Genomic DNA, 16,664 nt, shown 5'->3' with positions numbered 1-16,664 from the left:
TGTTAGAAGGTTGTTCAAGCAAGGCCCAAGTTCCATAGACGTACTCAAATTCAAAGAGATAGAGACTTGCATAAGAATCTGTGCTCTCAAAAGGGAAAGTTAAACTATTGAGTTTCATTAACCAATCAAACTCGTGGAGTTTCACTAAATGACAAATGATTGAGTCGAGTTCGCCATTGATACTCTACAACTTTGAGGGCCACAATCACTTTGACTACCGACATTGCACATATCTCCAAGCTGATGTCAGATGAATGATCATATAAATAGTCCCACACAAACAACCTCAAGGGTAATAAACTTTCTCCATACCTAATTGTAGTAAATACTCTTTCTACTAACTTAGGCATCAGAGTATGTTAAATCTGAAACCAACTCCTCCAATAAATTGAAATCATTTTCATATCTGATGGTTAAAACAAAATTAATCTCCATCCTTGATCTCTTTGTTACAGCTCAACAAATTACATGAAAAATAAGAAGAAAATTAAATTATTAAAGCTGTATAAATACATGCATTCAAGAGAGGGAGAGTTAAGAGATAAATTTATTTTGTAATCTATATTTGAAATCTGAAATTCTTGCTGCATAAAGAAGTTTACTCGCAGCTTTCACAGTGGATATAGGGTGTTTCAACATCGAACCACTCTAAATCCATGAGTTTCTTCTTCTTCTTCCTCTTGAGCTCTTTCTTTTATCTCTTGGTTTAATCAATTTCTCCTCTATAATTTTTCTTTCCTTCGTTTCTTTCTTCAAGCCAAGTGAGAGAGAAATTATTTCTTCTTTACATGTCTAAATGGAAAGAAATGAGGGATTACCTTTAGTTTGAGTGTAAAAATGGAGAAAGTGGAAATTGATGTGTAATAATTGTTTTTGGTCATCTTCACATGGGTGAGAGAAAAAGTATATCAATTCTTTTGTGATTTTATATTTTCTTTTACCTTGGTCCCACTTATGGAGTGTACTAGGCTCGACACCACACCGATACGAAGACTCTCACGTGAGTTAACTCCAACGAAAAATCCAAACTAGAGGAGTAAGTTAGAGGAACACTTAAGATTATGTGTGAGTTTCCCCCGCCAACAATGAGTGATATTGGTTATAAACCACTTTTGGTCTCTAAACTTTCAATAAAATAACAATTTAGTTCATGAATTCTGATCTATAACGATTTAGTTTATATACTTTCAATTTTGTAACAATTTAGTTACTGAACTTTAATTTATAGTAATTTAGTCTTTGCACTTTCATGCATTGAAGTGCCGTGACATAGAGTGGAGTTAAAGCAATTCAAATCAAAACCTTGATAAATGTTTGTTTAGGAAACGTAAACTAACCAATTTCCCAACAACCTCACAAGATTTAATGTTAAAAGATTTAGAAAATGTCTAAAACAAGATGAGGGCAAAATTGATAAAGAAAAAAAAAACATAAAAATCCATTAAAAGATTTGGTTGACTATGCATTTGAGATATATGAAACATTTGGGTATTTTCAAAATTTGAAGGTAAAATAGAGGTATCCCCATAATTGATCTGACTGCATCATTGCATGATCCAAAAGACTTCAAATAGGCCTATATAGCTACTTGCATTGAACCAGTTGTATTGTAAACCAGTTTGCAAAAAGCAGCCAGTACTAGCTATTTTCACCTTTTTCAGTGCTAATGAGGTTCCATAAATAGGCTAGAATGTGTAGCTGTATCAGTCCACAACAGTTTATACTTACTACAGCACAAAGTGAAAGGCAACCAACTAACCAAGTTTCCTACGCCATAGCCTTTGTTGGACACTTCGATGTTTGTTATTAGACCAATAGAGTGTTGGGACATTACACATATATACCAAAACAATAAAATTTGAGAGCGAAATATATTAAATTTTGAACTTTCTTCTGATATAAAAATGATATATTTTTTAAAATATATATTTAAATAAACGTGTCCTTGTGTCCATATCCTAGGTTTAAAAAATGATATGTGTTGTATCCATGTTGTATCGTATCCATGTCTTGTATTCGTATTTGTGCTTGATCTCAACTTATTCGATAAACATTTATGTTGGACAAGAACCAATGAAGGTGCCAAAGTTGTCGAGGCCTTCCACGATCCTATAAAATTAATAATACTAGTCAAGAACTACTAGTAGGTGTAGTATTTAGCAAAAGACCAAGTCGAACTACATGAAAGCCTAAGGATAGCTTTGTGCAACCTATAATTTCCTAGTTAAAGCAGTAATGTAGGGGACTTGTGAAAGAGAAATAAAAGGGTAGGAAAGATGAAAGCAAACAAAGTAAAGACACACAATCAACAATAATAACATTCAACAGTTTAGTTCAAATGAATGAGTTTATTTGGTAGCTAATCGATCACATGAACTCTTAGAAAAAAGCAGAAAAAATTAAAGCAAGAAAAGTAGAGGCATGGAATTAGACAATAAAGAGTAATTACATAGAAGCATTTACTTGATTGCTAATCCACGAGGAACTCTTACCATCCAAAACACAAGACCAACTCACTTAGCCTAACCAACTTGTTAGAAAAGCCGATCGAGAGTCTCAATTATTAATTAAGATTAAATACCATAATTAAACTAAATATCGTCCTATTGGATACAATATCATTTCGTGTAGGCCTAAACATTTGCATTACATTTGAAGAGTACTACCATGACGATTAAGTAATTGGATACCCTAAATTAATTAACCAATTTCTCTCTAATTTTAGCTTTGATCATATAAACATGGTTCTTTGGAATAGCCAACAAACATACATGCGTCACACAACAATTACTGATTATATGAAGACTTTTAGCTATTAGACAATAAACTATAGATGATGTGTCAAATCAATAATGAAATCACGCTAAAGAATTAAAACAAGAGGTAGAGATGTTTGAATGAAGCTATGTATATAAATGGGTGTGCAATCCTCACAATTTACAACCGAAATACCGACCCTTAAACTAGAAAAACAAACCTAGCTTCTCGTTGGGACGATGTCGCCAAGACCCATCAGCATTTAATGCAATTAAATTAAATTAAATTAAAAAATTTTAAAAAAAAATCAAACTCTTAAGCTAAAAACTAAAGAAAGGTATGCATAAGAGTGACATCAAAATCAGGATGGAACCTCTCCACACCTAGAAATGAAATTGTGAAAGCTTCGCATAATTGGGACACTACAAGCATCAACACCCAGTGCGCTGCAGCATTGAGCAATGCTAGGCATCCTTTCTCCTCGACAATGTTACAACACTGCGGCGGCGTTGCAATGCCACGCTGCTGCCTTGCAATGTTGCTTAGCATTAACGCTCTTCTTTAGGGGTAATTTGGTCATTTTGCACCTTTTTTAGCCCGGTTGTTCCAATATACCCCTAAGTGCTCCATTTTGGCCCAAATTTCACCTGAAACGTCCTAGTGATCTCTCGAGCTTGATTTCCTGCAACAAAGGACACATAAACGTTAAATACCCTAGACCTAACAAGATTTAGACAGGAAAAGATAGCTCTGAAAGCTATCAAACTACAACAATATGTGAGTGAAATGACAGGTAAAAAAGAAAAATTACCGGTCATGAGTTAACCATGGATCTGCAGCAGCCTCTTCCTTTTTCCTCTTGAACTGAGCAAGATGCTTCTGAAAATCTTCAAGTTCTTTCTCCAACTTTTCAATGAACTGACTTGTATGTTCAAGTGATTGTTCATACTTACTTTTTTCCAAGGCCTGCAATATTTTACATAGAAAAAGTTATGTTGCCTATCATTTTCCAACGTCTTCTTAAATTGGTAAAATGCAACATTATAGGAAAATTAAAGAGTTTGATTTAATTCCCCATTTCTTGATCTCCACTCTTCTTATTTCCAGGTCCTGGATATTTTCCCTTTTCTCCCTTTTTCTTCCTTCTGTAGACTTTCACGATTGGGGTCCATCATTATCTTACTACCCTCTTTCATCATTCCCTAACAAAATTACGAATTTGGTGGGTACCAGTCCTTCACACAAACATCAGTTACAAGTTACATCACTCCCCTCCTGCACTCAAGTGCGGCCCTCTCTTATTTACAAAACAGATGCATAGCAGCCCCGTGCATTTTTTTTCCTCCTGGGATAAGTGAAACAAATTGCAGTTTTCCACCCCAGTCAGATAAATTTTTATTTGTCCAATGTTAACCAAGAAAAAGCTATAATCGCATTAATCAATTAAATGTACTTTATTTGATCATTTCAGTTTTCAGGAATGCAATCAGCTTACCTTGTCTTTTGATAGCGTATCTGGAGGTGACATTACTTCGGGCTGCACATAGTTCTTTCCCCGATAAAAAATTATGCTGTTGTTGGGTTTAATATCAATCACAATGCCTTTGCTCAATCTAGCAAGTTCTTCTGCAAATTCATGAACCTGCCCAGGCTTGCAAGGCTTGCAAATAACTTTAACAGTTTCATGCTTCTTCCAATGCAGATGCATATTGAGAACAACTCCACCAAAGACTCCTCGCCTCCCCAACAGAACAAAGTTCTTCTTTTTCTCTCCTATACGCTTCAAGTAGTGCTTCTCTTCCTCAGTAAGAACTTCAGGATCATACTTTTCTACAACAGATTTTGGAACCTCGAATTTCCTCAACTTCTCAATTAGCCATGCTTCTTTCCTTTTGGCCTGCATATATTATTTGCTTCTTCAAAGATTAAAAAAAAAAAAAAAATCATAGTTCATAAGAACAAATGATCACTAAGAGTTCTCAGAACAATTCAATTAGTCCTACATATTAATTAAAAATTTAACTGAACCTTTAATAAACTTTTCATTACAATCACTGTACATTATTAGTCATGCAAGGTCTATACACAGACTAAACAAAAGAATAAACTTTCCTAGTTTTACAAATGCGTCGAACAGAATAATTAAGAGAAAAGTGATTACTGGCCATTTTATCACATGCACACAACTACAAAGAGGAATGCTAATCAAACCTCAATAACCTTCCTAATTCATACTTGTAGCAAGCATATGATATGTGGATAAAAAGCTGAAAAGAAATTATTAAAATCAAACACTCCTCTAACAAGAAGATTGCCGCACACTTTTCTATAGAGGAAGAGTAGACTAACACTCGATCATAACTTATAAGCTGGACGTATTACTATAAACTAAAGATGGTATCCAACCTTTTCAAGGGAATATCTGATCCTAACTTCTGGATTGGGAGATGTCTTCTTTTTTTTCGCCTTAAGACGATAAAGTCTGAGTTCATTCACTTTGGCCTTCTTAGACAATTTGGTTTTTGCCACCTTTTGTTTCCGTGGTGAACCGTTATTATTAGAAGACCCACCAAAAGAAAACCTGACAGTATCGCTGTCTGTCTTCAGCTCCACAGCTGCATTGCTAAAATACCTAACAGATTGCCATTTTTTAAACCCACCAAAGCTCTCGCACATACTATATCTCCTAGCAAAATAGAAGCCAGGCGGATAGGGTATAGATGCTGATTCCTGGAGAGACTTCGCTGTACAACTACTTATTTGATGCTCACAACTTCCATATGAGGACTGCCCAAATGATGTGGGTATGTTCAATAAAGATAGATGTGGTACATTTCTGATCAAAGAAATTAATCCAAACAATGAATCCCTGCATAAACATCACACCACAATCATCCAATTCCATATGCCTCCAAAGGGAAAATGTGTACACAGATGGAAAATCACATAGACAACCTGAAATCTACTCAACGATATTCTATTTATAATGCTAAATAATGGGTACTGCAGACTTAAACAATAAGATACACTCTGTTAAGATGAATTTGATAAATATGGAAATTTATTCGACTTCAAAACTATTGAATGAAACCCATGAGATTTCCAGAGCGAGAGAAAGTACCTGGAAATGGCGATGGATAGAGCGCGACCCAGAGGCATGGTCGTAAATCAATCAATCCCAAGCAAACAGTTCGTTAACTGCGGAACGTATATGAAAGAGGAGGAATCTAGAACAACCCCAGAGTTGAGAATGGCTGGCCTGATTCTTCGTCAATAATTTGCTAACTAAGATGAAATTAAGGATTCAAGGCAAATCTGCGAAACTGGCATTTTCGCATGTTTCATTGTAGCGCTCGAATTAGGGTAGCCAAATATTCCAACATTGCGAGCAAAAAAAAAAATAAATATGAACTCCATTCATCGTTTAATTTAGGATTGTATATACAGCAAAATAGGCAAAATTAATTGCAAACTTAGCAAAGTCCAAAATAATTTACAAATAGGGATTATTAGAGATTTATTCTTTTTTGAAAACTTATTCTCGTAAATGTTGAAATATTTAAATATTTTTGTATAAGGGATTTAATGTTATTTTCAGACAAAAATATCCCTTCTGGTGAACTACTAAAGAAAGAAAATTTGGAAGAGAAAATACATTTATGATAATATTTATAAAACATCTCTAATGTTGGAGAAGAAAATGTATTTAGTATAGTCTATTAATTATTTGGGAATTTTTTCCATTTTTAATTGAAGGGAGAAAATGCATTTAATATGATTTTATTTTTCATTTAATGCATTTAATGTATCAAACAATTGATTTTCCGGATGGATTCATGGTTACTTTAAATATATCTTAGAACATTGTTTTAGATGTTTGCAAATGTTTTAACCAATATATGGAATGTACCACAATATATAAATTAGAAATTGACTCAATGTTCAACATAAAATCCCAGTATATATCGTAAATTTCTTTCATATCACAATATATATCTAATCCACATAAATCAAAATTTAACAACAGCTCCCTAGCATAACTATAATTCAAAATTAGTTTAACAACTTCAACATACCATAATACATCACAGTATATATAAATTTCATTTATATCACAGTATATATCATACATTTTATATTTTCAAATAAACAAAGGTACATATATACGTATATCAGAGTATATATATTTTTGGTATAAAGTCAAACTTGTGGACAGAAAATCATATTAGTCACAAATGGGAAAAAAATTCTCAACTAATTAATATCTATAATAAATACATTTGAAGCTTACATAAAATTTATTAGGATTTCTGACTACTTAAATGGAATTTATGATATATATTGTGCTATAAATAGAATTTATTATATATACTATGATTTATGTTGAACGTTGAGTGATTTATATACTGTGGTATATTGAAGTTGTTAAATTAATTTTGAATTACACTTTTGTTAGGGACTTGTTAAATTTTGACTTATTGGGATTATATACTATGATATAAAAGAAATTTATGATATATACTGAGATTTATGTTGAGCATTGAGTCAATTTCTAATTTGTATATTATGGTATATTTCATATATTGGTTAGAACATTTACAAACATCTAACACAATGTTCTAAGGTACATTTAAATAACCATAAATCTGTTAGAAAAACCAGTTACTTGATACATCAAATGCGTTAAATGAAAAATATAATCATATTAAATGCATTTTCTCTCCTCAATTCAAAATAAGAAGAAATCTCAAATAATAAATAGAATATAATAAATACGTTTTTTCTCTCCAACATTAAAGATGCTTCATGAATATGGAAAAGTATATCATCAATAAATTTTCTCTCTCCAGTTTTCTCTCTCTAGTCGCCCACCACAAGGAGTATAATTGTAGGTTGGGAATTAAAAGGTAATTGGATCCTAACTTTGGTGTAATTAACCAACCCATTTAGACATTTATGAAAATTAATAGCATAAAAAATGTGTTATCTCGCTTCATTTAATTCAAGATCGTTACTGTGTTTAATATGTTTATCTAGTGTTTTTACAGATTTCAGGCACCTAAGAGGTAGAATTGACCGTTATGAGCCATTTGGGGTTAATTTGGAGCAATTAGGAGCTAAAAAGAATATTTGGGCTTCAAAGAAGCAAAAATGATGAAAATGCCCTTGATGAGCATCAGGCAACAGCGCAGCGTCGTGCCCAACGCATTTTTCTTAGAGCTAAAAATTTGAGGATTTGGAAGAGGGTCGGGCAGTGCTATGACGCTACATTGATGTGAGAAGTGAAGGCTCGCGCGCATGTGCGCGCGACAAATTTGCATCGAGGAGGCACCGTGCGTGCAAAGGCGGAGTGCAATGCATAGTGCCGCTATGCTCATCCAAATCCACTCCCTTTTGCTTTGACAAGCGGCGTTACGTAGTTTCTATATATTCGAATTTCATTTCTTAGGTTTAGGGAGAGGAGAGTTAGCTGATTAAGAGAGCTCCAAGCTCGATTTTGGCCATTCTTGGCAAAAACCCAAGAGATTTCTTGGCTTTTGAGGTTTATTTGTATATTTTGGCATCCAGATTTGGATTCGATGAGATTTGGATTTGATGAGCGGTTGAAGGCCCAAACGTCAACTTTTAGGTTTGTTGAGCATTTTCTATGGATTTTATGAGATTCTATTACATCTTTCTAGGTTATTATGTTTCTTCTTGTTTTCTCTTCCTCATTTGAATATCTAAAATGAGCATGTGGGTAGATTAAATTGACAACTTTATCGTTAAATACTTGTATCTTCATTCGCCCATGCTATGTATGTTTTAGGTGTCTGTAATTGCATCTAAAGCATCCTTAATTAGAGTAGCAATAGGTTTTAATTATAGCTATGGCTCGATTGCTATGATTCTAGGATTACCCAATAGTAAAAGATAACGAAACGTAAGGAATGGAAATACGTTAGGTTAGATTTAGCCAATTTAACTTAATGTCCTAATCAATCCAAGAGCTTAATGCGATTACCTAAGTAAATACGCTTGTGTAACACTACTTAGTTAATTCAGGATTCAATATCATGTTGATTTTCCTTAGAGAATTTGCCCGGATTTTTGTATATTTGGTTGGACTTGAGAATTAGACAACCCATGAACATTTACATGATTAATTAATGAACTGGTCCATAGATAGCCCAACAATTTCTTATCAACGAAGGTAATCTTGTGTTTACTCTCTCTCTTTTTCAATCTATTTTACTTTTCGCACTTTAAATTCCTGCATTTAGTTTTTCTATCAAATCAAACAACCAAAACCCTCCGTTTTGACTGCTTTCCAAAGACTAATTTAGTTTAAAGAAAATTCTATCTTAGGCCCCCTATGGTTCGAGATCAGACTTGCTGCTTGTGCTACTAGTTAGTATCAGTTGTTAGTTCGGTGATTTATAAATATTATTTTATTAATGAGAGTTTGTGGGCGATGACAAAATTCACTCTATAAAAAATAACAGAAAAGATTAACATAAATGAAATATAGGGTCTTTATTAAGATGTTATGTGTTGTTATCTCTTACAAATATTCCAAAATCTTGCTCAGGCCATGTAAAAAGTCTAAAAAGCCCACACTTAAAACCCATGTTGGCACCTTCTGCTTCTCCCATCCATGATCATTGGCTATCAGTGATACATAGTGATAGAAGCCATATATCTATAATCTATAGCCTATAGTATATAGGAGTGATCATTGAAACCACTAAAACCGAACTGAATGCTAAACTGAACTGAAATCGAATTAATGTGGTTTAGTTCGATTTCATATATTTTCAAACTGAATTATTGCAGTTCTGTTTAGTTTCAAATCTGAAAATTGATTTGAAACTGAATCGAACAGCTTTTTAATATATATATATATATACATAAACTATTTCATTTTCCTCTTTAGGGTTTCTTTCTTCTTTATCACTCTCCAGTCACCACCTCGCATCTCACTCTCCACTTTCACTTCTTCTTTCGCTTGAATTTCCTATTTTACATTAGTTAGCAATTATGAACACGAAAGGATGGATTGAAGTCATAACTCTGATCTAAAAGTTTTCCCTTCACTAGCCCACTCTGAATAATCGATCACGAACCCCGATTAGTGATCACCCTCCCTTAGGTTTGCCCTTCACCGACTACAACTTTCATCTCACGTTTCATAGTGACCGAGTCACCACCTCACTCATCTTTTCTCTTCTTCTCTACGTCTTTGTCTCCTGATAATTTGTAGAAATACAAGTTATTGTCTCTCAAAAGTTGGAACAATTAAGGTTTTTAATGATAAAATCTCATCATTCTTAGAGCAAATGCATGGAATTACTCAAACATTACCAAACTCATACAAAATAATGTTTATTGTTGAAAGCTACGTCATTAGCCCATAATATTATAGGATTTCAACAAAGATTCTAAGTGTCGCAGGCAACGTCAATGCATGGGCATGCATTGGAAGGATTTCAACACAACAAAGGTTTATTGACTTAGGTTGTTTGTGTCAAATCACCACTTTCAAGCATGACATCTACAGCTGATGGCATCTGAAAAGTGTCTAAGTGTCAGGTGGCTAACCAGGGTATGGAATTTAATGTTGCCTCATCTTCAAGCTGATGAAAAGCAACACCTATAAATAGAAGAAATCCCACTAGAAGAAGGAAGATCAACTCATTTGTATGATTCCGAAATTTAGAGGCTTAGAGCTTTGCTGCTGTGACAAGAAAAACTCAATAGAATTGCCTAAAGAAGAAGTGGACCAAGTTTGTGAGTTCCAAGCATTGGGAGAAACCATGAAGAAATTCGAGCTGCTAACTCTGAATGAGCGGCAGACTAAGCCAACGCGTCCATCATTGGAGGAACCACCAGAACTAGAATTGAAACCTTTACCTGACCATCTTAAATATGCTTTTCTTGGATTAAATAACACTTTACCTGTAATTATTTCAGCTAATATTTCTGAGGCTAATGAATGCTCTCTTTTGCAGATGTTACAAAGACACATGCGTGCAATAGAATGGATGCTGGTTGACATCCTTGGCATCAACCCATCGTACTGCATGCACAAGATTAGGCTAGAAGAGGGGAATGCTGGATTAATTGAGCCTCAGCGTAGACTAAATCCCATAATGAAGAAAGTGGTGAAGAAATAGATCATTTAGTGGCTGGACGCAAGAGTAATATATCCTATCTTCGATAGCAGCTGGGTGAGCCCAGTTCAATGCATCCCTAAAAAGGGAGGCACTATAGTGATAGTCAACAGCAACAACGAAGTCATCCTTTCAAGGACTGTACAGGCTGGTGCATTTGCATGGATTATAGGAAACTAAATGCGGAAACCAAAGAAGGACCACTTCCCTCTCCCCTTCATCGACTAGATGCTTGACCAATTAGCTTGAAAAGACTTCTACTGTTTTCTAGATGGATACTCTAGATACAATCAAATTTCTATCGACCCAGAAGATCAAGAAAAGACGACATTCACATGCTCATTTGGAACATCTGCGTTCAGACGCATGCCTTTCGAATTGTGCAACGCACTAGGAACGTTCCAAAGATGCATGATGGAAATTTTTTCAAACTTCCTTGAACAGACGGTTGAAGTTTTCATGGACGACTTCTCCGTTTTTAGAGACTCCTTTCAATCTTGCTTAGACAACCTAGAGGTCGTCCTTGCGCGTTGCGAGGAAACGAATCTTGTGCTAAATTGGAAAAAATATCACTTTATGGTGACTAAAGGTGTTGTTTTATGCCACAAGGTGTCTAAGGTCGGACTGAAAGTCGATGAAGCCAAAATTGATGTCATAGCTAAACTTCCTCCGCCTGCAAATGTGAAAGCATTACGAAGTTTCCTAGGACATGCAGGCTTCTACAGAAGGTTCGTAAAAGGGTTTTCTCAGATTGCACGTCCTTTGAGCGCACTACTAGAAGTGAACCAGCCCAATGTATTTGATAACGACTGCCTTGACCCATTTGAAACATTGAAGTATGCGTTAACTACAGCTATAATACTAATAGTACCAGACTGGACGCACCCTTCATTCTGATGTGTGACGTAAGCGATGTTGCAGTTGGAACCATGTTGGGGCAAAAGAAAGGAAACTTGATACACCCCATATCCTATGCATCGAAGACTCTAATTGACTCTAAACGACTCTCAGAAGCATTACAAAACTACTGAAAAAGAAATGTTGGTTGTAGTGTTTGGAATTGAAAAATTCAGATCTTATCTATTGGTGCATCAGCAACCATTGACACAAATCACGCGGCCATTAAATTCCTACTGAGCAAGAAGGATGCAAAATCGAGGTTAATCAGATGGGTGCTACTCTTGCAAGAATTTGACATTGACATCAAGGACAGAAAAAGGGACAGAAAATCAGGTGGCCGATCACCTATCGATGTTAGAAAGTCAAGAGATACAGGACAAACAAGATAAAATCAGGGATGCGTTCCCTAATGAATGTTTATTTAAAGTTGAAGATAGGGAATCATGGTACGCGGACATTGTTAATTACTTAACCACCAAACAATTCCCTGAGCACTTCAACTCCCAACAAAAGAAAAGGCTTGTACACGACAGCAAATTCTATTTTTGGGATGAACTGTTTCTTTACAAAGAAGGTCCCGACTCTTTCATGCATCGGTGCATTCCAGAAGAAGAGACACAACACATCCTAGTCGAGTTCCATGGTTATCTTTACAGAGGTCATTTTGGAGGACAAAGAACCATTGCAAAGGTTCTCGAAAGTGGATTTTTCTGACCCACCCTCTTCAAGGACGCAAGGGAGTATGTTCTCAAGTGTGACCCTTGTCAACACACAGGTAATATATCCTCAAGGGACACAATGCCTCTGAATAATATACTTGAAGTCTAATTATTTGATGTATGGGGCATCAATTTCATGGAACCTTTCCCTATACCCTGTGGTCAACAATACATCTTACTAGCATTAGACTATGTATCAAAATGGGTTGAAGTTGTGGCTTATGCCAAGAATGATACGGTGACTGTTTCAAAGTTTCTCACCAAGAATGTTTTCACACGCTTTGAAACGCGGAGGGCACTGGTGAGTGATAAAGGTATGCACTTTATTAACCGTATCATTTCGAAATTACTTGTTAAATACAATGTCAGGCACAAAATTGCTACCGCATATCACCTTAAACCAACGGTCAGGCATAAGTAACCAATCGGGAAATAAAGACGATATTGGAAAAGGTAGTCAACACATCAAGGAAAGATTGGGTACAAAGGTTAGACGAAGCACTTTGGGGCTACAGAACTGCCTACAAAACTCCAATAGATATGTCTCGATACTCTTTGGTATTCTTTGGAGTTGGAGTACAAAGCTTTTTGCGCAGTGAAAAAGCTGAACTTGAACCTAGAAGCCTCGGGTGAACAATGCAAGCTTCAGCTCAATGAGCTTGACGAATGGCGACTGAACGCATATGAAAACAACAAAATCTATAAGGAAAAGACTAAACGTTGGCATGACCAACGCATTAGTAAGAAAGAATTTGTTGTTAGTAAAAAAGTCTTATTATTCTACTCATGATTACATTTGTTTCCAGGAAAATTAAAATCTAGGTGGTCAGAACTGTTTATCATTAAAACAATCTTTCCACATGGAGTTGTTGAATTAACACGAGAAGATGGCACAAATATGTTCAAAGTGAATGGGAAAAGGGTGAAGCCCTACTTTGAAGAAAGATAGAACGACAAAAGTCATCTATCGAGTTGCATGAAGCCAACTAACGCTTTCGACGGAGCTTCCCTGCGTTCAAATTGACACATATTCCAGGGACACTTCTTCTACACCAACTCTTTTTACATTCTGTATTTTATGTTTGCGATTGTTTGCAATTTACTTTGTGTTATTTGTTAGCCTTTGCTTTGATTTATGGTCATTTGCTAAATTTATGCATTACAAATAAAAAAAATATGTTAAATGAACTTGAAGAAGTTTAGATAGAAAGAGGGTAGGATTCTAATGCATTGTACTTAAGCCAATGCATAAACCAAACATCAGAAAGGACGTCCCTCGAAGACATAAAGCACTCAATTGCTTAGAAACCCTAGGCATGCCCTTTCATCTGCGCCATTAATGACGATGTCAGATGCCGCCTGACGTCACTTCACATTCCCCCTAACAGCCTATAAAAGGCAACCTCCCCCAACATTTTTTCTTCTTCTTTCTTTAGTTTTATTCCTTCCTCTCAAATTCCCTTGATATTACTCGAGCTCTCAAAACCCTCACCGTCCGTTTGAGCCAGGCATTTCAGTCAACATTCCGGTCATCTCCTTCAGCCACGATGTCATACGCTTTAGATAGCCAGAACCAATCACTGAGCTTTAGAGGAGATTCACCGGTAAGCTCCGTCTTCTCTTCTTCCATTTCGATGTTGCCTCCCCTATCCCCTACCCTAGCCTCAAAAGCCCATTTTCTAGCCAAACCTTCGCGTGGCAGGTCGTCTTCAATCTCTTGGAGACCATCTCGACTGAAACCCTCTAAAACCATCCAAAAACCTCAACCCTCTAAAACCTCCCAAAAACCTAAAACCTCCACCAAACCTAAACCTAAAACCCCTACCAAGCCGAAGCAGTAGGCTGTAACTAGGCGCCTTCAACCTTTACGTCTGTTGCCAAATCCTACAGGCAGCCTACACCACCACTAGTTATACTAAACATCAGTCTAGTGGTTACGATGCATGACCCTACCCCAGACCACCTTCGCACCACTCCATCAAAACGGAACCATCGTGCGTCCCCTTGCCCCTCTCTTCATCCAACCCTTAGCCACTATCTTCTCCATCAAAATGGAACCATCCAGGCAACCCATTCAATCCACCTCACCAATCATCATATCAACCCTTAGGTCACCGCATACCTCGTCTGGCACCCCACCAACCACACCTTCTAAACAAAGATCTAATAGTTCTATGTTAGAGCGCGATAGTGCTGATCTTGCAGAGTTGGCTCGAAGGTACAAACAAGAAGTCTTTGGGGTGATTTTAGCGAGCCTAAACCAAGGACAACTCGATGTGGATCAAGTGATGTGTTCTAATTCAATTAATGCATCACTCGAAGTTGATGAGGCAAAGCGATACGCGACGATGCTCAAAGCTGAGTTAGAAGAAGAAGAGAATGCAGAGAGAGAAAGAGAGGTTGGCCCAGACGCATCATAACCTCAACAAACCGATTCAGATGAAGGGTCGTCAAAAAGAAAAATAAAATTGAGAAAAAGAAAGTTAATTTTGGAGGATGATGAAGAAGATCGTCCTACACCTGGACCTGAAGGTGCAACGCGTGACGCCAGCTCTGACTCGAGAACCATGGAAAGGGAATTGGAGAGGTATAAGTTGCACATCAAGGGAAAATGAAATCTACTCTTCAAAGAGAATTAGAAAATGAGCTAAGGGAGCTTGCGCGAGAAGCCAGAACACATGAAGTGATGAAACGCAAGGTGACAGTCGCATCACCTAAGAAGACTAAGGAGAAAAAGTATCAGTTCAGTGACATCCTTACTGAGAAAGGCTTCTTCCCTGAATGTAGCCCATTGTCTGCTTATATAACAGACACTGTGGATGCAATAGGCTAGCGTCAACTTTGCATTAAGCCTACAAGGATTTGGCCCAACCTTGTCCGCCGCTTCTACAGTAGTGAGTTTGATGAAGAGAGGGACACAATGCTTGTAGATAATGCTTGTAGATAATATCTTGATGCACTTCTCTACGAACATAATCAAAGAAGTGCTCAATATTGAGAGTAATCGAGACGCAGAAGGGGATAGCATCTTGGAGCAACCAACTCCCAACCATTTAAAAGATGCTTTAAGAGTGATGGCCAAACCTGGAAGCACTTGGCAAATTTAAAAAAAATTGGGTGATGATTTTAGTTTCTAGGAACCTCACATCGGACGCAAACCTATGGTTGTACTTGATTAAGAACCGAATCATGCCAACAATGTATGATGAAACAGTTTCAAGAGAATACATCTTGGCCATCTACTGCATCATGCAACGAATCCCCCTAGACTTAGGAAGGATAATCGTGGATTAGATCAAGGCCATCAAAGCAAAACCACGCGGTCAACTTTACATCCCTTGGCTGATCTGTGCGCTGTGTGAACACAGGGGCATCCCTCTGGGGATGAATATGAGGAGATTGATGGTCTCATGGACATTAAATTAATTAGGCGTCTGCTTCGCAGTTCGCCAAATCAACCTGCCCTACCTCCTAAGATTGCGGCAACAAGATTTCGTTCCTCCCAATGCGCCCCCAAAAGAAGGCGTGTCTAGATTATTGAACACAGCGATGATGCTTCAGAAGATGAACATGTAGGATTTTATCAATCTTAGCGGAAGGACAAGGATCATTTAAGCATTCAAATTCACTAATTTTGGCATAATATAAAGCATGCTTTTGCAGAAAAAATGGGTTTCAAGACATATCTGTTGAAGAACTTCTTCAAAGCTCCATCTTCGCTGCAATCTTCTCCATATCTTGTTGTAGACCACCTCAATATCTTCCCCACTATTCTCTTGGTGCTCTAGAATGAGTTGTGGGACTCAAAACAAACTTGAACCAAGGGATGAAGGAGAATAGCTTATTGCAGCAACCTTTGTTGAAAAACCTTTCTTCAAACCGAATTTTCTCTCAAAATTCTGTAGATTGCATGCCCGATTTTTACTCCAATCTCTTCATTATATTGCAGGTCAACATGCAAAGAGAAGAGTTGCATGTGTTGCAGCTCATGCTTGGAGAAGACAAGGCCAAATAGTTGCTTCATGAGTGAGCTAGTTAAGTGATGGATAATGGAAAAACCCATTTTTCCATTTGTGTTTTAGTTTTCTTTTCTTTTTTCAATTTTATTCAAAAAAAAAATTTTGATTTAAAAATC

The 16,664-nt window shown here is 36.5% G+C and overlaps 1 protein-coding gene across 3 annotated transcripts; it reads right to left on the bottom strand.

Moving 5' to 3' along the window:
- Positions 1-2,890: 2,890 nt before the first annotated feature.
- On the bottom strand, positions 2,891-6,183 carry LOC120077103 (uncharacterized CRM domain-containing protein At3g25440, chloroplastic). 3 transcript variants are annotated; one of them, XM_039030975.1, is made up of 5 exons: positions 5,879-6,176; positions 5,164-5,626; positions 4,253-4,654; positions 3,569-3,723; positions 2,891-3,439 (listed from the first exon to the last, which is right to left on the bottom strand). In XM_039030975.1, exons 1-5 carry the CDS (start codon positions 5,914-5,916, stop codon positions 3,415-3,417), a joined length of 1,083 nt encoding a protein of 360 aa, XP_038886903.1. In that variant the 5' UTR covers positions 5,917-6,176; the 3' UTR covers positions 2,891-3,414. The 3 variants fall into 3 exon arrangements, with proteins under 3 accessions (XP_038886903.1, XP_038886905.1, XP_038886904.1); XM_039030977.1 differs by having other exon boundaries at positions 5,164-5,544; positions 5,879-6,175; XM_039030976.1 differs by lacking the exon at positions 2,891-3,439 and having other exon boundaries at positions 3,581-4,102; positions 5,879-6,183.
- Positions 6,184-16,664: the final 10,481 nt, after the last annotated feature.

The sequence above is a fragment of the Benincasa hispida genome, chromosome 5, assembly GCF_009727055.1.
Source record: "Benincasa hispida cultivar B227 chromosome 5, ASM972705v1, whole genome shotgun sequence".
NCBI lineage: Eukaryota > Viridiplantae > Streptophyta > Magnoliopsida > Cucurbitales > Cucurbitaceae > Benincasa > Benincasa hispida.
This window is presented reverse-complemented; position numbering and strand designations above follow the sequence as displayed.

Excerpts from the sequence above, each read along its gene's own strand:
- LOC120077103 (XM_039030975.1), bottom strand. The coding sequence starts at position 5,916 with ATGCCTCTGGGTCGCGCTCTATCCATCGCCATTTCCAG. Across the intron at positions 5,627-5,878 it reads CTATCCATCGCCATTTCCAG|GGATTCATTGTTTGGATTAA; the intron begins GTACTTTCTCTC and ends ATGTTTATGCAG. Across the intron at positions 3,440-3,568 it reads CCATGGTTAACTCATGACCG|GAAATCAAGCTCGAGAGATC; the intron begins GTAATTTTTCTT and ends CCTTTGTTGCAG.